Below are 24,847 nucleotides of genomic sequence, written 5' to 3'. Positions count from 1 at the left end.
AAAAAACAGAAGGAAGGGAGAGAGAAGTAGTGGGAGAGAGGGAATATGGGAGGGAAGGAAGAGAAAAGGAGAGGAGAAAGATGGGGATGGAGAAGAAAAAAGGAGAAAGAGGAAGAAAGTGAGGGAAGGAGAAAAATTAAGAGAGGGAGGAGATTGGAAGGGAGGAGAAAAGGGGGATGGGGAAGTGGGACGGGTGGGAAGGAGACGGTAGACAGACAGACAGACAGACGGAGTTTGCTTCTCCGTTTCTGCTCCAGGGAACACCTGGAGGAAAAGTACTTTCCCCTCTGCTTCACTAGTGAAAGTCCCTCTTCCCGACTGACGACCTGGGGGAGAGCGAGTGTGGCACCTCCCGGGGCCTTGATTAAAGGGGGGGGGGCTCTCCGGGGAGCGGAGGGGGCGGGGCCAGCCTTGGCCGGAGTCCGGCCAGTTTGGGTTAATTTCATACTTGACCCCGGGACCTGTCAATAGCGGCCCCAGATAAAGCTCCGGGACCCTGGACTCCAACCTTTGTTTAGCCGCCGCCCCCGGCCTGGCCGCGAGCCCGCGGAGGCTGCTCGGGGTCTGTGACCCGGGTTTGGGAGAAGGAAGTGCTGAGGAAGCAGAAAAGGCGCCCGGAGCTCGGCCGAGGGGCTGCGGAGCCGGGGGTGGCGGGAGGGGGGCGTTTCCTCCCGGCCCCCCTCTTCCGAGCCCTCGCGCTCCCGGCCGCCGTCCCGCTGCCTCCCCGCGGCCTCTCGGGCCCGGCCCGTCTTCTTCAAGGGTGACTAACAAGGGCCATGGCCACCCCGGAATCGGCTTCTTTCCCGTCCATCCGCCTGCGGGGCTTTTTTCCCTTTAAAAAAAAAATAAAGTTTCCTTAAGGAGTTTTGGTTTTTGACATCAGGCTGGTTGCATAACATACTTTATCTGCCCGCAAAGAGAATCCTCCTTGTAACCAGAAATTGCCGAAGCAAAGCCGCCCGCTGCGGTCTTCCTTGCCCCCAGTGGTCCTGAAATGGGGGGTGAGATGGAGAGGGATTTAGTCCACTGGCTTTCCTAAGAACTTTTCAAGAACCGGATCAAGGATGGGGCTGTCCTTGGTCCTTGGGGATCCCATTTGGGGTTTTCACAGTGGACTGGTTTGCCATTTCCTGCTCCAGATCATTTGATGAATGGGGAAACTGAGGCAAAGAGGGCAAAGTGATCTGTCCAGGTTCACACAGCTAGTCTGTCTGAGGCCGCATTTAAAACTGCAGGACTGAGGGGCCAAGTCCAGGGGAGACAACAGTATGACCCAGAACCAAGGAGACAAATGTGGCTTGGGCTGTATTACCAGGGGCACAGGTCTAGGGGCCCAAGTTCTCCTCTCCAGTTGGGTAACCAGTTCTGGGCTCCGAAGTTTAGGAGGGGCACTGGGACTTAGAGGATGTTTCTAGGGAGTGACTGGGCTGGTAAAGGACCTGGGAATGACTTCATACAAGGAGGAGGTGGAGGAAGGAACTAGGGAGGTTTATTTATCCTGGCACTGGGTAGACTGAGGAACAAGCTCATTTTAAAGGGGAGTTAGTCTTATTTTTTCTTGACTCCAGAGAACAGAAACTGGAACAATCTATCAGGCTCCTGGATCTATCAGGGAAAGAGCCCGAGGAGATAATTTCCAACATTTCTTCCAGCCTATCTCCCCCTTCCCTCCCCCTTCTTCCCACACCTTTACCTTTTGGACCAGTAGGTAGTGAACTCTCTCTTCCTAGGAGCTTTCAAGCAGAGCTTGGAGGGACCGACTTTCTTGCTGGGGATTCATGGGGATTGGGATACAGGAGCTGGTGATATAGGGATGGAGTCAGGAAAACCCAAATTCAAATTCAACCTCAGATACTTAGTAGTGACAAATCCTGTGAATGCTCTCTGACTCAGTTCACACATCTGTAAAAATGGACAGAACAATAATACCTGTCTCCCAGGGCTCTCACCAGGATAAAATGAAGTAATATTTGTCAAGTACTTTATAAATTGTAAAGTACTATATAAATGCTATTCTTGTTTATTACTATTACAAATTGGAATGGCTGGCCCTGCCCAGAAGCACACTTTCTTGCCAACCTACCGAAGATGGCATCTTTCTGGGTCTTCCCTTCTAGATCAAGACCACCCCTTTTTTCATCTCTCCCCTCCCCACCACGTATGTGTGTATACACCCCCGTGCCAGCACCTTGGAGCTAGGAGGGACCTGGGCAAATACTTGCTGAGTTCATGGACTCACGAATTTCTGAGAGATGGGTTAAGAGCTGACCCCTGTGTGCCCCCTCTCCCCCAGCACCTCCCTAGAACCTAGTCTGGTGAAATCCCTGAGCCAAATTTTCTCTCTCAGCTTGAGAAGGATCCTCTGACCCTGGATCTGATTTTGATTTCCATTTATTATAATTCAAAGCCAAAGTTTACAAAGGAAGAAGTTGAGATCCGGGACTTTGAGATCCCCTCCAAGGCCATTGTTCTGAAACTGGTTATTACAGCTTATTACAGCTACATTACAGCTCGCAACCTGCTGGAGTGTTAGCTCTGCCCTAGCCCTGAATGCCCCCCGGGCCTAGCACATGGTGGGTGTTTAATAACTGCTTGTTGAATGATATAGCCATGTGTCATCTCCTTCAGTCAAATGGGAGCCCTCTGAGGGAAGGGACCAGTCTACTTCGCCTCCTCAGCACCCAAAGATTGCCTGGCAGGGGTGATGAAGAAGTGCCTGTTATTGACAGTGTTCAGGTGAAGAAATTAAACCTTCTCTAATCATGAGAAAAAAATTCTCCAAATCCCTCTTGCTTAAAGAAATTAAATTAAAATTAATTAATTTATTATTTAAAATTTTTTATTAAATTAAGGATCATCTCACAGCTAGCAGATCTGCTAATATGATAGGAAAGGAAACGATAGATGTTGGAGAGGATACGGGGAAATCGGGACCCTGGTGCATGGTTGGTGGAGCTATGAACTGACCCAATGATTCAGGAGAACAATTCGGAACTATGCCCAAAGAACATACTCTTCAATCCAGCAACACCATTCCTAGATCTGCATCCCCAAAAAGATCATAAAAAGGAAAAAGAACTACATGGACACAAATGTTTACTGCCGCTCTCTCGGTGGTGACAAAGGACTGGAGATCGAGTGGATGCTCATCAGCTGGGGGCTGCCTGAACAAGTCGTGTGGGAATGTCATGGAATGCTTTTGTCCATTAAGAAATGACGAGCGGGATGAGTTCAGAAAGGCCTGGAGAGTCTGAGTGAAGTGAGCAGGACCAGAGAACATTGTACACAGCAGCAGCCGCAGCAGAACTGGGTTAGGACCAACTGGGATAGACTCGGCTCTTCTCGGCAATGCTGCCACCCAAGACAGTTCCAGGAGACTTGGCGTGGAAAGGCCATCTCTCCCCAGAGAAATAACTGGGGAGTCTGCATTCAAATTTCACTCTTCAGGGTTTTTTAATGGGTTTTCCCTTTTCTTTTGATTCTTCTTTCACAAATGGACCAGTGTGTATATTTGTTTAAGACGATTGCACATGTATAACCACCATATTGTTTGCTCTCTTGTGGGAGGAAAGGGAGGAAGGGAGAAAAATTGGGAATTCAAAATCTTCCGAAGATGAATGTTGGCAATTATCTTTACATGTAATTGGGGGGAAATAAAATATTATTAAATACAAAAATACAGAAAAAAGAAATGTCCATTATTTTAATTATTTGTTTGTTTGTTTTGCTGAGGCAATCGGGCCTCTGATTTTTCTTTCACAACACGACTAACTTGAAAAATATATATATATTTCCCCCCCTGAGGCAATTGGAGTTAAGTGACTTGCCCAGGGTCACACAGCCAGGAAATGTTAAATGTTTGAGGTCACATTTGAACTCAGGACCTCCTGACTTCAGGGCTGGTGCTGTATCCACTGCCCCCCCTAACTGCTCCATGTCCATTATTTATTGAATAAAGCAATGTGCTATATAAATGATGACCATGATTATGATCTATCCTCCTGTCAACAGAATCCCCCAGAACCTTGAAGCATTGCCAGGAGCAAATTGTGTCCAGATGAATGCAAAGAAGGACACATCATTTCCCCAAGCAAATGAGATTCAAGCCTGTCTGAAGGGAAAGCTGGCTCGCTTCCCTCTTCCCCTGGTTTTCATCTTCACCTTCTTTATTACTGGGCAACTTCTTGAACAACCTGAAAGGGGGATTGCGGTAACGCCACAGAACAACAGACTTGAAATCAGGAAGACATCTTCATGAGTTCAAATCCAGCTTCAGCTACTTACTAGCTATGTGACCCCGGCAAGTCATTTTTGCCTTTTTGTCTCAGTTTCCTCATTTGTCAAGTGAGTTGGAGAGGGAAGTGGCAAACCACTGTAGTGTCTGCCAAGGGATCCCCAAGTGGGGTCACAAAATGTCAGACAAGATTGAGATGATTCAACAACATGGGAGAGTCCCCAGAGAATGGCTTCCAATCTTCCCTTATGCCTCTGGGAACAGTGGAGGGTGAGTTCCTTGAGGGCAGCCACCATTTTGATTCTTTGCTTTGGCTCCCTGATGCCTGGGAACTTCATAAAGGCCTGTGGGATGATGGACTGATTGATTCTCACAGATCTATAGCCAGAGATGATGTCGGGGTCATCTGGTCTGACCCCTTTGATTCCCAGAGGAGAAAGTTGAGGCTCTGAGAGGACAATGTTCAGGAGCCCAGGTTGGAGAGGCCAGAGAAGGACTGAAGCAGGATTTGCATCTGTCTTCTGCCTCCTGATCTAGCCCTCCCTTAGCTGCCCTTCTGTAGGAGAGGGGTAGCTGCCCGGGGGGGGGGGGTCCCTCAGCCCCCCCCACATTGGCCTTGGTGCCAGTGGGTGCAGGGGTGGTGCCAGACTGGAGTCTGGGTACGGGCTGAGGAGCTCCAGGGCCCCCTGCCTCCTCTCCCTCCAGCCTCCTGGGGAGGCCGATGCCCACAGCAGGGGATGGCGTGCTAGGGACCAAAAGGCTCCCTCCCTTTAATGCCCCAGCGCCTTTCTGGCGGAAGGAACCGTCCCGCTTTTTCTAGCAACAGGGACTGCCTCTTCCAGGCCTTGGCTGGCCCCCTCTCCGAGGCCTAGGGCCAGACTCCCTGGGCTGGGGAGCTGGTTGTTGATTGGGTGACCCCTGCCCCCAGAACACACTTGTTTTCTTAGGCTTTTTCTGGAGCTTGGGACTGAGAGGAGAGGATTTTTTCAGCCTATTATGGCAGGGGGGGAGGTTCCCAAGGGCAGGCTAGTTTTGGTGTAGATTCCACCCCAGGAAACTGAGGCTACGCAGGAAGCAGAAGAGATGGGATTTGTTACTGGCTAAATTCAGACTAGTGCCTTCCCCTCTAAAATTACCTTAGAGATATCTATATGTATATGTACACACACATACATTATATATACCTATACACACACACACACACACACACCCATAAACTTAGAGGGGCTGATGTCTCCCAGATTGAGGCAGGTTCCTGGGGGCCGCAGTTTCCAGGACTATTTTAGTTTCTCCAGCACCTAGAGCCCAATGGGCACTTCCCAGGGGCCTGGGACTGACTGAGCACGGAAGTGTCTGCAGCCTCCCAGGCTCCCATGTTGTGGATCTCCCCGGGCCTTAGCCCAGTGCCAGGCCCAGGGCTCCACGCCTGTTTGTCATGGATTGACTGATTGATTCCATTATCCACATTCCCTCTAAGGTCTCCTCGGGCCAGAAATCCCCAAACTAACTGAGGAGTCTGGAAGTGGTGGGGGATCGACGCAGATTGTTCCTGCTTGCTGCCAGGGCGGCCACTTGATTTTCCGGTTGTCCCAGGTCCCGCAATCGAGCAAGATTCTCTCTAGGGGCCCCTTGGGCAGCAGTCGGAATCCCTTCTCAGAAGCCTTCTTTGAAATACATAGAATAACTCCATCACATTAGAAAGGAAACCAAAGATTACTTAAAAATCAAGTGGTTTTTTTATTTTTTATCAAGTAGTTTATTTATCAAATAGTTCTTTATTTATTTATCAAGTAGTTCTTTTTTTTTAATCATGTAATTCTTTCTTTTTCTTTTTTATTAAGTAGTTCTTTTATTTTCGCCACTGCAGTTCAAGGAGCCCCTGAATTTGTCCCCGGCGGCAGTTTAAGCCCCGCTCCCAGGATGCATTCAGCCAGCTTGACTGGCTGCTGGCTTCAAAGCAAAGGGTGCCGTTTCCTAACCCTTTCCCTACATAAGGGGGGGCGGGCGAGGGGGGGGTGTTTACTTTCCCCGGATCACAGGATTTGGCTGGCAGAAGGGGCCTGGGGAGGGATCCAAGTCCGGCCGGGTTAAGGGATTTGCCCGAGAGACCCCCGAAAAGGAGCTGAAGCCCCGGGTGGGAGACAGCAGCACCTCTCTGGGGCCTGGGCCGAGGGCCAGACAGACATCCTAGTCCTGAGGCAGCTGGGGAGGGTCCCCCCCCTCCCCTTAAGGGGAGCTGCCTCAGGCTCGGCCTCCCCACCCCCAGAAGGACTTCGGGGACCCAAGAGTGGCTCATCTGCCAGAGCAGAGCCCCCCCCCCCCCCCGGGCAGGCTGGCTCCCCAGCGCTCTCATCTTACAGCTGAGGAAACCGAGCCGGGGGAAGCCCGAGTCCCTGCCCGGGATTTCGGGCTCGAGCCTCCCTGCGCGCTCCTGGGGGGCGGGAGGGAGTTCTGGCTGGGAACCCCGGACCAGGCACGTGCCTCGGTGTCTCCCGGGATTCTCGGGGGGAAGGGGAGAGGATGAATGAGCGCGCTGCCTCTGGGGGGGAAGGGGCCCCCGCACGGCCGCTTCCCCGCCCGCCGGCTCCCTCCCCCGCCCCTCCCGAGCGGGGCCCCGGGAGCGGCCGCAAAGTGGGGTGGCACGTGGGCCCCCGCTCGGGAGGGGCGGGGGCGGGGGCGGGGGCGGGGCGTGTCCCGGGGCGGGCATCCCCGGGCCCGGCCGCGGAGGGGCCGGCGGCGGCGGCCAGAGACGCGGCGCGGGGCGGCGGGCGCGGGCCGGGCGGGCCATGGAGCCGGGGGCGGCGGCGGCGGCCGGGCCCGGGGAGCTGCTGCAGGCCCTGCTGGAGGGCGCGGGGGGCCGCGGCCGGGTGCTGCTGGTGGCCGAGCTCTGGGAGCGGGAGCAGAGCCGCAGCCTCATGAGGGACTTCGCCCGCCACGTCTTCCCGGAGCCGCGGGAGGGAGCGGAGGAGGAGGCGGCGGCGGCGCGGGCCCCCGGCCGCGGGCCTCCGGAGCGAGCCATCTGCTCCCCGCTCGTGTTCGTGCTGTGCCGAGAAGCCTCCCTGCGGGCCCCGGAGCCGCGCCTGCGCCTGCGGGAGATCCTGCGGGACGTGCGCGCCCGGAGGCGGCGGCGGCCCCCGGCCCGGGGGCGCTCGGGGCACTGCGGCGCGGCGCTGGTCGGGGTGCTGGTGCAAGAGCCCGGCGGCGGCCGCGGCGAGACCCGAGGCGCGGGGCGGGCAAGCGGGGCCGAGGCCGCGCACCTGCTGGAGGCGCTGCTGCGCTCCGTGTTCGGCCGGGACGCGGGCGGCCCCGTGCAGGCCGCCTGCTACTGCCCCGCGCGCCCGGGCAGCGCCGCCGACGTGCAGGACGCAGCGTGCCGGGCCCTGCGAGCAGCCGCCGGCCAGCGGCCGCCAGGTCAGCGGGGAGTCCCGGGGCCTCACGGCTGGGGAGACGGCGGCCGGGGCACGCTCTGACCCAGCCCTCTTAGAGTGTGAGGAGGGGTCTTGGCGCTCCCGGACCCCCAGCTCGTTCGACAGAAAGGGAAACCGAGGCCTAGAGAGACTCAAGCCTGGGGAGCTAAAGGGGCTTGTCCCGAGGCTCCAACATTTCCGGGGGGTCTCGGGCCGCTGGGCACTGGACCTTTGGTACCGAGGGGGCGGCGTCGGGCTCCGGACGCCCCCCCCCCGCTCAGGAGCGCCCCCTCCCTGCGGCGCAGTGCGTCCCCCTCCCCCTGGCCCAGGGGCCGTGGCGGTTCTCTCTCCCCCCGCCCCATTCCCCGCGGGAGGCCTGGCAGGCTTTCCGGGGGGCGGATGCTCTTTCCCGGGGTGACTGCGGCTGGGGCTCGCTGGCTGCCTCCCACCCGCGAGACCGGCGGCCAGAACCCTGTGTGTATGGTTGGGGGGAGGCGGGGCAGGGAGTAGGGGGCGGGGGTCAGGGGATGTTAAGGAAGTGGAAAGCTGGGCGTGTGGAGAGAAACCCGCCTTTGCTCGGTCATTTATGGTGTGACCTTGGTCACGTCCTTTCCCAACTCTGGGCCTCAGTTTCCCCCTGTGTAAAATGAGGGGGCGGGTGAATCAGATGCTCTTTGAGATCCGTTCCCATGACCACCTGCCCCAGATTCCGGCCGTGGCTTCCCCGCAGTGTGTCTCAGTGTGTCCCTTTCTCATCAGTGCGGGGGCTGGAGACGTCGGTCTCTATCCAAGGTGCTGCCCGGCTCCCTGATTCCCGGGACGCGGCGGGGCTGGGGCCTGGAGCATGTGGGAGGAGGGGGCCAAAGACCTCGGGCACGTCCCCGGGACCGAGGGCCGCCCTGGTCTGGTGGTTAGCCCTGGGATCCGGGCACTGCAGGCTCTTCTGCCTCGGAAAACCCTGGAAAGCACCGACACTCCCGGCTCCTCAAGGGGTTTGACCCAGTAGAGCAGGGATTCCAAAATGCGGGCGGGACTGCGGGGAATTGAAGGGAGGCTGGGAGGGCTCCGACAGCCTCCAGAGGCCCTGTAGCTACGGATCCCAGGGGGGCCTGATTTCCTGGGAGAAGGAGCTGAAATAAGAGCAACTGAGGAATCATTGGGGGAAATGAATCCCTTTGCGTGATGCAGCAGATGAGTCTCAGTTGACCTGAATTCAAATCCAGCCTTGCCATTTACTGCCTTTGGGACCTAGGACAGAGCCCTTCCCCTTTTCCAGCCTCAGTTTCCTCCCTTGTAAAATGAGAGAATTGAGCTAGATGGAGTCTGATGTCCTTTGCAGGGCTACACCTGTCACCCTAGGGCTTTCCCCTTATTTAACCTTAGTTTGCTTGTCTATAAGAAGGAGGGAGTTGGGCTAGACTGCCTCCGAGATCCTTCCTCGCTCTAACTTTGGGTCTGAGCTCTTACACTTTCCAGAATCAGCCATTTCCTTTGCAAGTTGAAGGGCTGGGGCTGCATGAGGCGAGGGGGAGGTTCCCTCCAGTTCCAATGTTCCGGGACTCAGGGAGCTGGAGAGGGGAGGCGTCCGGAGGCAGGAGGACCAGGGAGGCGCGGAGCCAGCTCGGAGGCTGAAGAAGTGTTGAGGTCTGCCCCCTCCCCCATGCTAAAGTGCCCACGGGGCACGGGTTTCCTACACTGGGATGTGGGAGGTGCCTGGAGGCTGGAGAAGCATCTCAGACTGAAGGAAAGCCAGCTTCACCTCCATGCAATAAGGGATCAGTGGAAGAGGATGGCGACTTTAGCCCCAGAAATAAAAGGGCAAGGCTGGCCTAGATCCCCTGATGCTGGTGGTGAGGGCGCTGGCTCCGCAGCCAGGGAAACCAGAATCCCAGGCCTTCCTCTGATGCTCATGTGGGAGGGACCTTGGACCAACCGCAGGGAGACCAGGGCCCCGAAGGATTAGCTTGCTTACTTTTGGCCTCTTGTCAGAGTGGGGGAAATTGTGGCCTCGGTGTCAAGGAGCTTTTGTGAGCCCACGGGGCCAGGAGCCCACACTGGCCGCTCACCTGCCTGCCTGACTCGTTTGCCCTGTGGGGGACTGAGGAGCCCTGCCCTGGCACAGGCGGGACTAGTGGTGGCTGAGGTCCCTTCCGGCTGGGCCAGGCTGGGATTCTGTGAGACAGAGGGCTGGGACTGAGCAGCAGCAGGGGCGACTTTCTGGGATGGGGAAGAGCCGGTGGTCTCTTTAGCCCACCGGGGGGGGGCGCAATACTCATTCTCTGGGATCCAGCGAAATCATCCTTCAATTAAAAGTTGCTCGTTTCTCTCTGGTTGAAAAATGATGAGAACCAATTAGGGGATTAAACCGTGGGAGGTGAATGGTGGAACCCAAAGAACACCGAGTCAGTAAATGGCAGCTGGGGAAGGGCCCTAGCAACTTGGCCTTGGGCCTGTGAGGTTTTTATGACTCGAATGGAAGCCTAGAGAGCATCCTCACCCCCGGGAAGCGGCTGAGCGGGTAGAACTCTAAGCATGGAAACAGGAACACGGGCTCACTTCTGGCTTCAGACTTGCCCTGGCTCGGTGATCCTAGGCAAGTTCCTTCATCTGTAAAATGGATCATTATAGCACCAGCTCCCGGGGCTACTCTGAGATCAAATAAGATGATAATTGTAGAGGCCTCTGGGAAACTGAAAGTACCAGTAAGCATCTAAGTACAAGTCTAAGAAAGGATATAAATGTTAGCTATTATTATTATAATTGTGGGGAATTGCCTTCTAACAATAGAGAGGAGCCTCGCCTTACTTCCCGACTTAATGTGAATGGAAACCTGAGGGGCGGAATTTCCTTTGTCCACACCTGATTCCAGCCCTTAGTGGGCACCAAATAAACCTTGTTAATTAAATTTAGGAAACTGCCTGGGGTTAGGAGGTGAAAGGGAATGTAGCCGAGGTGTCTGTGGCCCCAGTTCTCCCAACTCCAAACCCTGCTCTCTACCACACTGGCATCTGCCCCTGTTCCCGCTAGGTTGAACCCACTCTAATTCCCTCTTCCCTTTAAAAAAAAAAAGAAAAGAAAGAAAGAAAGAAAGAAAGAAAGAAAGAAAGAAAGGAAGGAAGGAAGGAAGGAAGGAAGGAAGGAAGGAAGGAAGGAAGGAAGGAAGGAAGGAAGGAAGGAAGGAAGGAAGGAAGGAAAGAAAGAAAGAAAGAAAAGAGAGAGAGAGAGAGAGAGAGAGAGAGAGAGAAAAGAGAAGGAAGGAGGAAAGAAAGAAAGAAAAGAGAGAGGGGGAGGAAGGAAAGAAAGAAAGAAAGAAAGAAAGAAAGAAAGAAAGAAAGAAAGAAAGAAAGAAAGAAAGAAAGAAAGAATCCAGGGGCAGCTAGGTGGCGCAGTGGATAGATAATGGAGCCATAGACTGGTGTCTATGTGTCTCAAAAGAACTTGCAGGATTGAATCCATCTCCTTAGCCAAGGGATAAATGTTATTAAACATTTCCTGAAGAAATGAGCAGCAACAGAAGCAAGGAGTCCCATTTATCCAGCTTTCAGTCACTGACCTGCTCATTCTGGGGCCCATGGGTCGGAGGAGGTCTCTGGACTTTGGTTCTTGTCGAGCGGAGTTTCACTGACCAGATAGTCAGTCAGCAATGAGTTCGGTTCCCGTCTCAGTTCTGTGGCTTAGCCTGAGGTCAAGGGCTATCTGACTCAATCAGACAGACTGTTGTCCTTAGATTATGGAGTCTGAGGCAGACTTAGGATTGCTGACTTATTGGCAGAACAGAAGCCCCCCTAAAATCAGGGGGTCACCAAATCATATTCTAGCAGTGTGAAATGGCAGCCTCCACAATTGGGGGTAGCTCCTGAGATTACCTCTAGGACAGCCTCTTACAGGCTCCAGATTTGTATCCTAGCACTCCCTTAACACACTCTACAATTCAAGCAAGTGGGTTTGCTTGCTATCCCCAGTGCACGAGAATGCAGTTCCCACCTCTATCCGTCATCCCCCTTTCCTCTGCCTCCCAGAGTCCATAATAATATCTCTCAAAGCTCAGCTGGAACGCTGCCACCTCCACTAGGTTTTTCTCGATTTCTCCAACTGCCAGTGACTGTTCCCCCAGACACTTATTTTGTACATAATTTAGTAAATATTTAATAGGCATCTGAGTTATAAGCTGCCAGATGGCACAACAGATACGTGTTGGGCCTGGAGTCGGGGAAATCTGAGTTCAAATCTGGCCTTAATAGTATAACTGAGTCACTTCACCTCTGTCTGCCTCAGTTTCCTCACCTGTAAAATGGGAATAATAATAACACCTATCTCCGGGATTGCTGTGAAGATGAAATGAGATATCTTTCAAGTGCTCTATAAATGGGGCCAGTGTTATTTATTCCCAGCTATCATTTTCTTTGATCAACTTAAAGAATCCCTGAGGAAAGGGCTGTTTGATTTTCTATCATGGGTGAGTACCTAGGACAGTGGCATACAGTTGGGGTTTAATAAATGCTGGCCAATTAATTGAGCTGACTTGAGACTAAACATCTGGAGATAAGGCGATAGTCTTGCGTTTTTGTGTCCAGGTTTTATCGTTCTCTCACTTCCTGTAACAACCATCACCTTGACCACTTTTCGTTTGCTGTGAGGTGGGGAATGAAATAACCAACCTTGTAAAAATTACATTTGAATAGAGAGAAAATAAGCTTTAAGCTGTCTATACACTCTTTGACCTGGCAGTCATAATGTCGAGGAAGTACAGAAACAGCATAGACCTGATATAGGCTGAAAGAACTGGGGATGAGGTGGGTGCCCACAGATTGGGTTATGGCTGCAAAGAAATGGCTGTTTTATGTGACCAGTGGGGTAGTATTGTGCAGTAAAGCGTGAAATAGGGAATAGAGGACAGTCTGGAAGACCCAAAGCCTTAGTCTGCGATGTGAATCCTCAGGGTCCCTGAGCACCATGGCTCTTCATCGCCTTCACCTCCCCAGCACCTCCTGCTCATCTGTAGCCCCTCACGCATCCCATGGAGCCAATCTGCTGCCAAATCTTGTTTCGATATTTTGATAACTCACGCATGCTTTTCTCTCCATTCTTGTCACACAAACTTCCTCACCTCCCACCTGGAGGGATGGCAGTCAGCCTCTCTGGGTCGGGTCGTCTCTACTCTCTGTGCACTTCAGTTCATACTCCTGCCCCCTGGCCTATCTTCCTAAAACACAGCTCCAACTATATCCCTCTCTGGCTCAGTAAACACCAGTGGCTCCCTATTACCTCCAGGATCAAACATAAAGGCTTTGGGAAGCTAAAGTTTTTCCTATGTGACCCTTTCCTACCTTCCCAGGCTTTTTATGTTTCACTTCTTATTCAGCTGCTTCTCATCCTCCTCACTCCATCTTCTAAATCTATGTTCCCTGACGTACTGGTTGTCTGTCATAAATACTCCCCCGTCTTCCCTTCTTGTTCCCACTGCCTTCCCTTGGAGGTTACTTCCTATTTATTTTTTCTGAATATTTATTTGTAAATTCCCCCCTTCCTCCCACCACCGACTAGATTGTGAACTCCTTGAGGACTTAGAAAAAGTGACTGGTACATAGTAGGTGCTTAATAAATGCCTCCTGATCCAGTTAGATACAGAATATGAACTAAAGTACATTTGGAGAGGGGGGATTCCTCAAGGTGAATTCAATGGATTCACAGGCCCATTTTTTTAAAAGGAGAAATCTGAAGAATTCAGAGAAATATAAGAAGATAGATATGAACTGATGTTAAGGGAAAAAATAGAATCAAGAAAACAGTTTGCCCAATAATTGCAACAATAGAATGAAAATAATTCTACAGGAAACAAGATTTTGAGTATAGAAAAATCATGGATTTTTCCTCTCCATGGAGAGGAAAAAAGGAAATCTTCTATCCCACCTTTGGCAGAAAGGTCACGGATGACCAGGGCAGAACACCGGGGATATCGGCAAATGCTTCTCTCAGACACATTTTCCTTTGATTCCATCGGCATTGGGGAAAAAATTGAAAATGATAGTGAGATCAATACAGGATACAGAGGCACCAAAAAAATGTATCATAAATATGGTCTAAAATGTTTTTTAAGTGAAAAGACTCCTCCTTCCTAGAGAGGCTGGAAGGAAACACACAGGTAGTGTGGCCTATTAGGGGCTAAGCTCTGTACAGATTGTCTCATCTGGACCCAAGGAGCTTCCCTGAGAAGCCAAGGGCTTGAGCTACGAGGGTTGGGGTTTTGAAGAAGGCTGGTTGGCCTAGTGGGGAGCCTAAAGGGGAGCTTTGGGCACCTCCCTGCTCCTTCACTGCCTCCTGTTGAATTCAACTAACTGGCCCCAGACTTGGAACTCCTGGTCAATTTCTGAATCTGCTGCCTCCTTCAGGCCCTGGACAAATCCTCCCAGTTTCAGTCTAACCATAAAGGCCATTTGTTTATCGGCTCCTTTCTGGACAGACTCCAGATAGTGGAAGTTGTTAGAAAAGAGACCTCACGTCCCTTGGTGTGTTCTGTTTTCCAGCAGAGAGGATGCACGAGAGGCTGGGATTCCAGAGGCTACTAAGATGCCTTCCCTGGTCATCGTGGAGCAGGAGGAAGGGCCGGGCTGACAGCCCCACCAGCAGCCCAGAGGAGGGTAAGTGTGTTCCATCCCGTGATGCATCTGGAGGGAACAATGCCTTCCCTTCTCTGGGGCATTTCCAGAGGGTCCATCCATCTGGCTTCAGGCTCCCTGGACTCTAGGTTCCTGCCTAACTCCTTTCTGTCTCCAGATTGCCTACCTCCTCTCCACAACGGTTTCCATTCTGACCTCTGAGGAGACCTCAGTTTCCTTTTCTGGACATTTCCCTGTCTCTTTTTGAATATAAATGGATGAATGAACAACAACTATTCATTAATTCATCCACTGTGCCAGGTATTGTGCCCAGCCCGGGGGGGGCACAAATATAAAAGCCAGACCCACTCTTCCCTTAAGGAGTATACATTTTAGTAGGGGAAGAGAATGCATACAGAGGAATGGTGGCAATGGGAGTCTGAGGAGTCTGGGGAGTGTTGAATGGAGCCTTAGAAAGGGAAATAAGCATCAATTAAGTGCCTACTGTCTGCTAGGCACCATGCTAAATGCTTGACAAATATTCTCTTATTAAGGCACTTGATTGACGTGCCCTTTCTGGGAATAAGTATGATGTTGCTTTTAATTTAGCCTCAGATTAAGTTCATTTATTCATTCATTCACTCAGTCATTTTTTCAGAACTTTTCTTTTGGCAGTTTTCTATGGAACTCGGTCCCAAGAATATCAGCAGTATAAGTTACAAGCTGGCTCAACACCCCTCACTTTTTTGCTCTGTACCTCTTCTCTCCTCTGTTTCTTGGTATCTCCTTCAAAACTAGTTTTGGAAAGCCAGAATCAAGTGGAAAGTACAAGAATCCAAGGGGCTAAGGTGGGCGTGATGGCAGGAAAATAAGCTTCCTTATAATCAGAGCCATTCAAAAGAGACCCGGCTTTCCTGGTGCTGAGCTCACCGTCAGTCAAAGTCTTCCAGCAGGGACTAAGTGCCAAAGATCGAGGATAGTCTAGAGAGAGCAGGTTCTTATTTATATTAGTTGGACTGGAAGTCCTTTCCTGCTCTTGATCTATCATTCCCTTTCCCTGGACCTCAGTTTCCTCATCTGTAGATGAGAGATTTCCACTAGATGCCTTTGATGTACCTCCTAACTCTGTGCTTGTTTGATCCATTCACTCATGGCTTCTCTTGCTTAATTGTTTATCCATCAGTTCCCACTAGAACTTACTAGGATCAAAGTCTGATGCCAAGTGCTGTGGGGGGTGGGAAACAAAGATGTGGCACAGGAAAGATCATTGGCTTTGGAGTCTGAGAAATGGGCTTGAATTCAGGCTCTGACATTTATTGAATCATCTTGGGCCAATCAGTTTCCCTCCCCTGCTCAGTTTTCCCCTTCTACAAGATGAAACAATTGGACTAGCTGAATTCCTGCTTCTTACAGTGTGAAAAGAGGACTGGACTTGGAGTAGAAGACTTGGATTCAAATCCTGACACTCTCATTTAATATCTGTGTGACTTTGGACAAGTCCTTTCCTTTCCTGGCCTCAGTTTACTCATCTCTCAAATGAGAAGTGGGGTTAGATCCCTTCCAGCTTTGACATTCTGAGATTCTGCGACCTTCCCTTTCTCAAGTTTCTCAAGGTCTTTTAGTAGTTCAGAGCAAAAGAGGCCCAGACCACCCAGACAAGGCAAAGAACGTAGAGAAGGAGAAACTTTTGAGATTTCATCAAGGGACTCCCTTGATCCTGAGCATCACAAGAGAAAGGCTCTCTCCCTACCTCGAGAACACACACATTTCATTTCCTCCCTCCCTTCTTTCTTTCCTTCCCCTTCCTTTTTTCCTTCCTTCCTTCCTCCCTTCCTTCCTTTCTCCCTCTCTTCTTTCCTTTCTTTTTTCCTTCTCCTTCCTTCCTTCCTTCCTTCCTTCCTTCCTTCCTTCCTTCCTTCCTCCCTTCCTCCCTTCCTCCCTTCCTCCCTTTCTTTTTTCCTTCCTTGCTTTCTTTTTTCCTCCCTCCCTCCCTCCCTTCCTTTCTTTTTTCCTTCCTTCTGTTCTTTCTTTTCTTCCATTCTCTCTCTCTCTGTGTATCTCTGCCCCCCCTCTACTTTCTTCTCTTTTTTCTTCCTTCCTAGTTGTCATTGATATAGTTTTAAGATGATGTTTAGAGCTAGCTTCATATCATGCCAGAAGATAATAATGCCTGATACATGTGATGCTTTGGGATAATAATAGGTGATGTTTATATAGCATTATCATATAGATATATTTCAAGAGAGTAATAACTGACGTTTGGATAGAAGACTTTAAGATAATCCTAATAATGCCTGACAATACAGCTGACATACCTGCTGACATAAGGTTTACAAAAGAGCCGCCCCCTTTGAAGACTCTAATATGAAGACTACATTAGTTACCACATTGCCCCCTTCTTGAAGTCTGGGAGTCTGGGCGGGCTTCTTAGTGTCCAGGGGGTGCATTCTAAAGTAGCAAGGAAGTCCCTTCATGCCTTAGCATCTCATCTGATTTTGATGCCATTGCTCACTTTTCTCCTAGGTGCCCAAGGAGGAAGGACAGATGAATCTTGAAGGATTTCTATGTCTGTAAGACCAGAGCTCTTGTGCGAGGGCAAGACACTCAGACCTTGCCAACACTTAGGAATGCCCAATCTATTGAAATACCACTGAAGATTAGACAGAACTTTGATTTTCAGTTCATTAATACCACCCTTCTCCCCTCTCCCCCCAAAATGCCCAAGGTTCAGATACTTCTAGATCCAGATGGTCCATCACATCCTTTCTTACTGGGTCACTTGCCCATTGTTTACTGTTTGATCCTTTTTTCCTTTTCTTCCTCCTGGCCAATCCCCTCCCCTTCTCTCTGCTGTAGATGGTTTCCAGGACCCCTCAGAAGAGTTGGCACTGACAGTTCTATCTCCCAATGGACACTGTGAGGACATCGAGGGAAGGATAGGAGCCTAAATGCCCTAGACCACCGCCCAGATCCTGGATTGACAGGCTGTGAGCACCAATGAGACTTGGGACATGTGGGTTCTGTTCCTTCCCCCTGTCCCATCTTAAAGACTGAAGCTGGGCCCTTCCCTGTTCCATGCTACTTTTGTCCCCATTTCAAGTGGAAGGTGATGCTACCTGTCACCTCTATACCTTCCACTAATGCCCAGCAGACTGGGCTGCTGATCGAAGAGGAAATATGTCTCATTGGCCTGAGCAGCAGATGGTAAAAATGGGCTCTCTGGGACCTGCTCCTAATCCAGAGCTATCTTACTTTGTGATCAAGGCTGTTACTTTATTTCTCTATGCCTCAGTTTACCAGTCTATAAATTGAGAAGACACACTCACCTCATAGTGGTGTCATGTGAAGTCCCTGCCTTGGGAAGGGTAACCTAGGACTTTGTAGATCTACAGTGTTATAGCAATCCTCCATGTTGGTTAATATGCATGATGGGCTTGGTGTGTGTACACAGTCGTACACATTCCTCCTTTCCACTATCATGTAGTGGAAAGAACATTAGCCTAGAATTTAAGGCTCTGATCCTATCTCATTAACTAGAAAACTAGAGGCCTCGGTTGCCTTATCCATAGAATGAAAGGAATGGACCAGATGACCTTAAAAAGTCTTTTCTAACTCTGACATTCCTAGATTACATCCTTGAGGATCAATAAATATACCTTGAGGATAAATAAATACAGCATAAATAAACATACTGTTAAAAAAAATTCTTATAAGCACTGGAAGTTTAAGCCAAGTCTATACATAATTTGCTGTTGTTGTTTTAATGTTTAATTGATGCCCTCTGCTTTTTTACCACAATCATTTTCTTTAGCCTCCTAGCTCACTCTTAACTGAGAAAAAATATTGACATGGAATCGATCAGCACCAGGAGCTGTCCTCATGGCAGAGATCATAGCCCTGAGCCAGTTAATAAGATGTCTTATGCAAATTCTTCTAGTCCTGATGGCCTTTTAGGGTCTACAAGTATTTTCCCTGATTGCAGTCACTGTAATATCATTAATTTTTTTTTTTTTTTTTTTTTTACTGAATAGGCTCCTAAAAGACTATAGCACACGCTTCTAGTGTTCTTTAGAAAAGAGTCCTGGTACGAACCCCATACTGCATAGCTGATTCGAAGCTGTACTTTGCCACAAATATTTGTCATCTCATTTTTCTGAACTTCAGCTTCCTCCTCTCTAAAATGAGGGTTTGGATTTGATCTCTGAGGCTCTATCCGGAGAATCTTTTGTTTTTATGTCTCACCATTTCAGAAGCTAGCCCACCACTCTGTTCCCTACCCAGAAGTTCTCCCCTATGGTGACTTTCTGACTGAATTTCCCAGTCAGGCAGGTGACCTTTCCCCTTCAGAGTTCCAAGGTTCCTGAGAGGTTGAGGTATTTCTTCTCTACCTCTTGGCTTGGGCCCCCACCAGCTATGTTTTTCCCTACTAGTAGGGATCTAGGGCTAATGCCCTACTTCCATTAAACCACTTAAAATCTTTTAGCATTTACAAAGGGGCTTTTTACTTCAAAGATATAGCCAGAACAGAATGTACAAACATTCTCTCAGAGCTCCTGTAGCATCTTCTCCCTTATTAGATCAATTCCTACATAATACTGGTACCATCAAGTTTATATCCAATGACATGATCTCTGCTGAGTGATCCTTGCCTCAGAATCCCAAAGCTATTTCTTTTTTTAAAATAGCTTTTAATTTTCAAAATATATGCAAAGATAGTTTTCAACATTAACCCTTGCAAAACCTTGTGTTCCAAATTTTTCTCCCTTCCTTCCCCCCTCCCCCCTCTCCTAGATGGCAAGTAATCCAATATATGTTAAACGTGCAGTTCTTCTATACATATTTCCACAATTATCACACTGCATGAGAAAAATCAGATCAAAAAGAGGAAAAAATGAGAAAGAAAACAAAAAGCAAACAAACAACAACAAAAAGGTGAAAATGTTATCTTGCGGTCCACACTCAGTCCCCACAGTCCTCTCTCTGGGTGCAGATGGCTCTCTCCATCACATGTCGATTGGAACTCAAAGTCACTTCTAAAAATGACCTTGTTCTTCAATGCTGGCTGAAAAATTGAACTTGGATTCGTGTGACTCAGTTTCCCAATTATCTGAAACTATGGTTGAAGTCTCTGCGGTCTACATCCCAATTTGAAAAGTGCACATGAAAAAGCCAAAGACAGATGTTTGTTTGTTGGGTCACATGGTTTTGGAGGGGTCCCAAGGTCTTTCCCTGTATGGCATGGACTCTGTGAGCAAAGCAGCCTCTGAATAAAGCAAAGAGTGATGAAGAGCAAGTGGCCAACGGCAACAGGTCAAGAACTTCCCTTTCTGCAATCAGTTTGCCCCTGGAACCAATCACAAGATGTCTATACCTGCTCAACCCTCTTCCCAGAGACTTCCCATTCCTATCATTACAATTCTTCAGGAAATAAGTTCCCTAAATACCTTCCATGTGGAGAGGTTATATCAGCCAAAGAAACTGATGGAGTCTGTGTGTCAGACCCCAATGACAACAAAACAGAAAAGAGAAATAAAGCATATTTGTCAAAACCAGCCCATCAATCAAGTCTGATAGTGTATGTGATGTTCTGCCCCCATTGGTCCCCACCTTAAAAAGACAGGAGGGAGGTACATCTTCTCATCTCTTCTCCATGGGAAAGCTTGGTTAATGATTATGACTGTGATGACTTCCTGAAGTAGCTTCTCTACCCAGACTGCTTTGTAGACAAGAGACCGAAGGTAATCTCAGCCCTCCAATTCCCAGATTCTTCTGGAGCAGAATGGAACTCATCTGGGAGCATTCTGGATGTGAGAGTCAAGATGAGGCTGTACTGAGAACTCAGGAAGGCAATGACTCTGCAGCCTTGTGAGGAGGGAGCTTTCCATTCTGTGGCCCGTCATCTGGAAATGGCAGACCCGAGAGTCAAACTCCCCATGGAGCAGATTAAATGAAGAGGAGATAAGTAGTTGGGGATAACTGGAAACAGGAATCGTTCCAGAGCTCAGCTTCCAACGGCTGTTGGAGCTACCACCTGGGGCTGAACAGCCATTGTTCGGAGTGACAGAATCTTCTCCTCGGTGTCCAAGAATCGGAGCCGGCCTTTTGTGAAAAGCCAAGAGAGCCATTTCCCCAGGGAAATGAAGCATTCCTCTCTTCCCTGCCCTCCGGTTTATAAGGAAGAGAAATGGGCTAGAGTCCAAATCCAGCTTTCTGAGGAGACACAGTCTGATGGAAGGATGGGCAGCTTCTGCGAAGACATTTCAATGCTCTGGATTTCCCATTCAGCAAATGAATTGAAGCCAACTTCCATCTCTTAAAACTGTCTCAAGGGAAAGAGCGTGTGCCAGGACTGGCTTGGGGACCAGGTGATGTCTCCATATACAAGAGCGGCTTGAGTGAAACCGAGCTCAGTGTTTTGGTGTGTGTTCAGTTTTTGTGGCTGAGATCTTTTGCTTTTACATTTCCCATGGGAAGCGAGGTAACATAGTAGATTGAGAGCTGGCATTAGAATCAGGGAAACCTAGATTCAAGAACTGCCTTTGACCCACACAGGCTTCGTGCCCCTGGACAAATCACTTCATGAGTCAGGCAACACTTTTTAAGATGAGAGGCAGATTGAGAGCTGACCTACCCACTTACCAAGTTCAGGGTGGACCGTCTCCTTGCCTGGCCATTCCTTATACCAATGAAGTCATATGTAGACCCTATTTCTATTATTTCCCAATATATTCTTCCTCCCTCCTCAAGAGCCATTCCTTATCAGAGGGGGAAAACAAGGCAAAAAATCCAGCAAAAATAATCAAATGTTTGACATTTCACAGGGAATTGCACACTATAGTCTTCTACCTCTACAAAAAATGGAGGGCATCATCCAACTCTTCTTTGGGGCTGAGTTTTCAGGATCTTATTTTTAAATGGGGATGATTGGTGTCTCTGAGATTGCCAAGGAGGTGGTGGTGGGTAGATATTTCTAGGGAGCTCTTTCCGTTCTTTTCTCTTGATCTACATCTTGAGTAGGGGAGACTTGTCTGCTCCAATCTCTCTCTCTCTCTCTTTTTGGTTTAAAATTCTTTTTAAAAATCAATCTTTCTAGATAAGACTTCTCCCATCCTTCCCCAGCGAACCTTCCCTTGTAACAAAGATGTGTATGTGTGTGGAGAGGGGGGAAGTTGAACAAAACTAATTGAGATATTGATCATGGTTGACAATGTCCATAATATTCCATACCCATAGTTCCCCACTTCTCCACTTCCCCAATAATTTCCAGTATTTTCTGTGAAAAGAAGCCATTTTTAATTTACGCCATCAGTGGCTGCTCTTGGGGTGCCTCTTATGGGCAGAAAACTGGGCTGGGAATAAAGATCCAGATCTCCCAGACTCCTGCTGATCTGAGGCTCAGCAATGGGGTCTAGGTTCTGCCCTTTCTGAGCCACAGCTGCTCTTAGAACTTTCTGGAGCTTCTATTCCTCATCTTATTAAAGGGTGAACACTTTCATTAGCACTTACCTTCTGGGGCTAATGGTGAACTTGAGACTTTGGTGACTAATAGTAATTCAGCATCAGTTCACCTCCCTGACTCATGAAAGCCAATGGCCTCCTCCCAACTTTCCTAACCTTGAGTCTTTTCTAAAATAATAAATTCGCCAAGGTTGCTGTGCCCATTTTCCCCTGGAGGAGATGGTTATTACACTCAGAAGGAGCTTCCTTTTTGAGGTTGACCATCTCGGAGATCTTTAAAAATGGGAAGCATTCCTAGAGCATCCCAGTGGTTCTCAGGCTGGGATGGTGAGGGTCTTCTAGGAAGCTCTGGTGCCATTGTTTTCTGGTTTATTTTCTGTTTTTTTTTTTTTTATATCAATGTTTAACTTTTTCCAACATGAAGGAAGAACCTACTTATTTAATAAAAATCAGATAATACCTTATTTTGTCTTGTTAAAATTTATTAATCATTTGTTTGAGCAAGAGTGGCAGTGCAGTTTAGTGGGTGGAGAGCCAATTTCAAAGCCAAGAAGATCCAGGTCCAATAGTGGCTCTTACATGTTTTGCCTCTATACAGCAAGTCTGGAACCACAGGTAACTTAATAAATATTTATTGTTTATATTGATATTTATTTAGTCCCAATTATGTACCAGACACAATGCTAAGTTTTGGGAACAACAACAATACCACACACACACACACACATATACATTCACACTCACACACACACTCACTTACACATATACACTCTCACACATACACTCACACACATTCACACACACACACTCACACTCAGACACACACACTCACACACATATACACTCACACATTCACACTCACACACACACACACACATTCACATACACTCACTCACACTCACACACACTCAGACTCACACAGACACACACATACACACAAACACACACACAGACACACACATACACACTCATATACTCACACACACACACACCCCTCTCCTCACATGCAAACATTGTACAAATAAGCAATAAAGGCAGGCTATACTTTGGGGCTCATGGGCCCAGGGAAATCCCCAGCAGTGAAAGGATTTGGGAAAGGCTTCTTCCAAGAGGTGAGATGGAGGGAAGGGGAGAGGAGAAAGAATTCTGGACCTGGGGCAGAGCCCAGGGACATGCCAGAGTCGAGGGATGGGAAGGGGGAGCCAGAAGTGCCCTCAGATGCCTTCTAGCACACACTCCCCTTTAACAGATGAGGAAAACCCATTCAAGGTTAAATGGCTCCCGCACACCTCCCAGTGACCTTCTAGGCAGCCCTCCAAGGAGATCCGTTGTGGGAGCTGCAGAGCTTCTGTGGGAAGGAGTTTCCTCACTGAGCACTCCCTGGACCAGGCCTTCTTCAGCGTTTTCCACCCATGACCCCTTTTGTGCCTGAGAAGGTTTTACATGAGCTCAGGTCTATAAAACAGGCTGTACAAACCGGGCATTTACTGACAGTGAGTCACGGTTTCATCCCCTGCCATTCAGTTAGGAGACCGTCTATGGGGTGGGAACCCCGTGTGAGACGCTGGGCCCCAGATCTCTGGAATCAGAGCGGAGCAGAAGCGGGGGAGGGGAGGGCTCGGGGATTGTTCTGTCCTGTTGTTGCCCTCAGGTGGGGTGTTTGCCCCTTCTGCAGCCTCTTTAGTTGGCGCAAGCCTGGAACACAGTGTACTGATTGACTCTAGGCCCTTCCTTTCAACAACCCTATTTGAAGCACCTACTATGTGCCCCCTCAGGCACGGGAGCAGGACAACATGAATGAGGTCCCTGCCCTCAAGGGGCTTCCGTCCTCCTCGAGGAGTGACCCGCGTCCAGCTGAATAAGCCCACGTGCAGCGGCCCAAATGTACCCGTCTGCCCCTCTGATCAAATGGGCTCTAAGGGCACCAAAGTGGGCAGAGTCGGCCGGGAGACAGAGCCAGGCGCTCCCAGCCTGAACCACCACTAGAACTGGCTGGCCACGGCCGAGGCCCGACGGAGCGCCCAGGGGTGGCCGCAACACTGCTCCTGGAGGGGAGTGTCCCGCTTTCTGGCAACCAGGGAGAACCGGAGGGGTCGCCGTCCTCCCAGGAGAGAGGTCCCCGGGGAGGCAGGGGTCAGGGCTCCCATCAGATAGCCAGGCTTTTCTTCCTCGGGGCTGCCCCCGGCTCCTTGCATCAAGGCCAACCAGAACCACTGCTGGAGCCATTTACGGGACAGGGCCCGAGGGGGACCTTTCCACCCCGGAGCGCGGTGTGGGAGGAGCCGGCCGGGAGGGAAATATGCCCCGGGCTGCGCTCTGCGTCCTCTGTGGGACGGAGCCTCCGTAGTGGGTACAAAGCCGCGGCTCTGCCAGAGGCGGGGCGGTGAGAGGGACCCAGGAAGACAGGCAGGGAAACTGAGGCAGGAAGGGGCTGGTTGCGGCTTCCCGGCTCTGGACCCTTGCCAGAGAGGGAGTCCGGGCAGACCAGCGCTGCTCTGGCCCCGGGGGGATGCTCTGGCCCCGGGGGGATGCTCTGGCCCTCGGGGGATGCTCCGGCCCTGGGGGGAGGGGATGCTTCGGGCGGGGGGGGGATGCTCCGGGGATGCTCCGGCCCTGGGGGAGGGATGCTCGGGCAGGGGGATGCTCCGGCCCCAGGGTGCTCGGGGATGCTCCGGCCCTGGGGAGGGATGCCTTGGGCGGGGAATGCTCAGGGGATGCTCCGGCCCAGGGGTGGGGAGCTTCAGCCAGGAGAATGCTCCGGGGGGATGCTCCTGGGTGAGGCCCCTCCCGGCTCTCAGCGCCCGGGGGTCCCATGTGGGGGGAAGAAGATGTCCCTGACGGGGCAGGGCCAGCCGTGTCCCTTCGTGTCCAGCTCTGCAGCCCAGGAGTGCCTTCTGAGCCCAGTTTCCTCTTCTGTAACGTGAGGCCTTTTGCAGCCCCAGGTCTAGGATCCCAGTGTGATTCTGGGCCTCAGTTTGCCCTGTGACAGGTGGCGGAGGGAAGAGTTGGGGCCTGAGGTCTCTGGGCTCCTCCCATTCAGTGACTCACGTTGGAGGTGCGGGGAGACCGCCGGGTCTGCAGGGGGCGCCCACCTCGCCCATTCGCCAAGAATCGGGCCATGACAAGGCACCAGCCTGGACCGGCGGGGGTCC

The 24,847-nt window shown here is 50.5% G+C and overlaps 1 protein-coding gene across 5 annotated transcripts; it reads left to right on the top strand.

Annotated features, from left to right (window-relative positions):
- The first annotated feature begins 7,004 nt into the window (after positions 1–7,004).
- Positions 7,005–19,062, top strand: C4H2orf72 (chromosome 4 C2orf72 homolog). Of its 5 annotated transcripts, none has more exons than XM_031968154.1 (4): positions 7,005–7,645; positions 14,166–14,279; positions 17,094–17,224; positions 19,029–19,062. In XM_031968154.1, exons 1-3 carry the CDS (start codon positions 7,021–7,023, stop codon positions 17,183–17,185), a joined length of 831 nt encoding a protein of 276 aa, XP_031824014.1. In that variant the 5' UTR covers positions 7,005–7,020; the 3' UTR covers positions 17,186–17,224; positions 19,029–19,062. The 5 variants fall into 5 exon arrangements, with proteins under 5 accessions (XP_031824014.1, XP_031824015.1, XP_031824017.1 ...); XM_031968155.1 differs by lacking the exon at positions 19,029–19,062 and adding an exon at positions 18,269–18,980; XM_031968157.1 differs by lacking the exon at positions 19,029–19,062 and adding an exon at positions 16,761–16,807 and having other exon boundaries at positions 17,094–17,184.
- Positions 19,063–24,847: the final 5,785 nt, after the last annotated feature.

This window comes from Sarcophilus harrisii, chromosome 4, assembly GCF_902635505.1.
Source record: "Sarcophilus harrisii chromosome 4, mSarHar1.11, whole genome shotgun sequence".
Classification (NCBI taxonomy): Eukaryota; Metazoa; Chordata; class Mammalia; order Dasyuromorphia; family Dasyuridae; genus Sarcophilus; species Sarcophilus harrisii.
The sequence above is the reverse complement of the archived record's forward strand: the minus strand, read 5'-3'. Positions and strand labels throughout refer to the sequence as shown.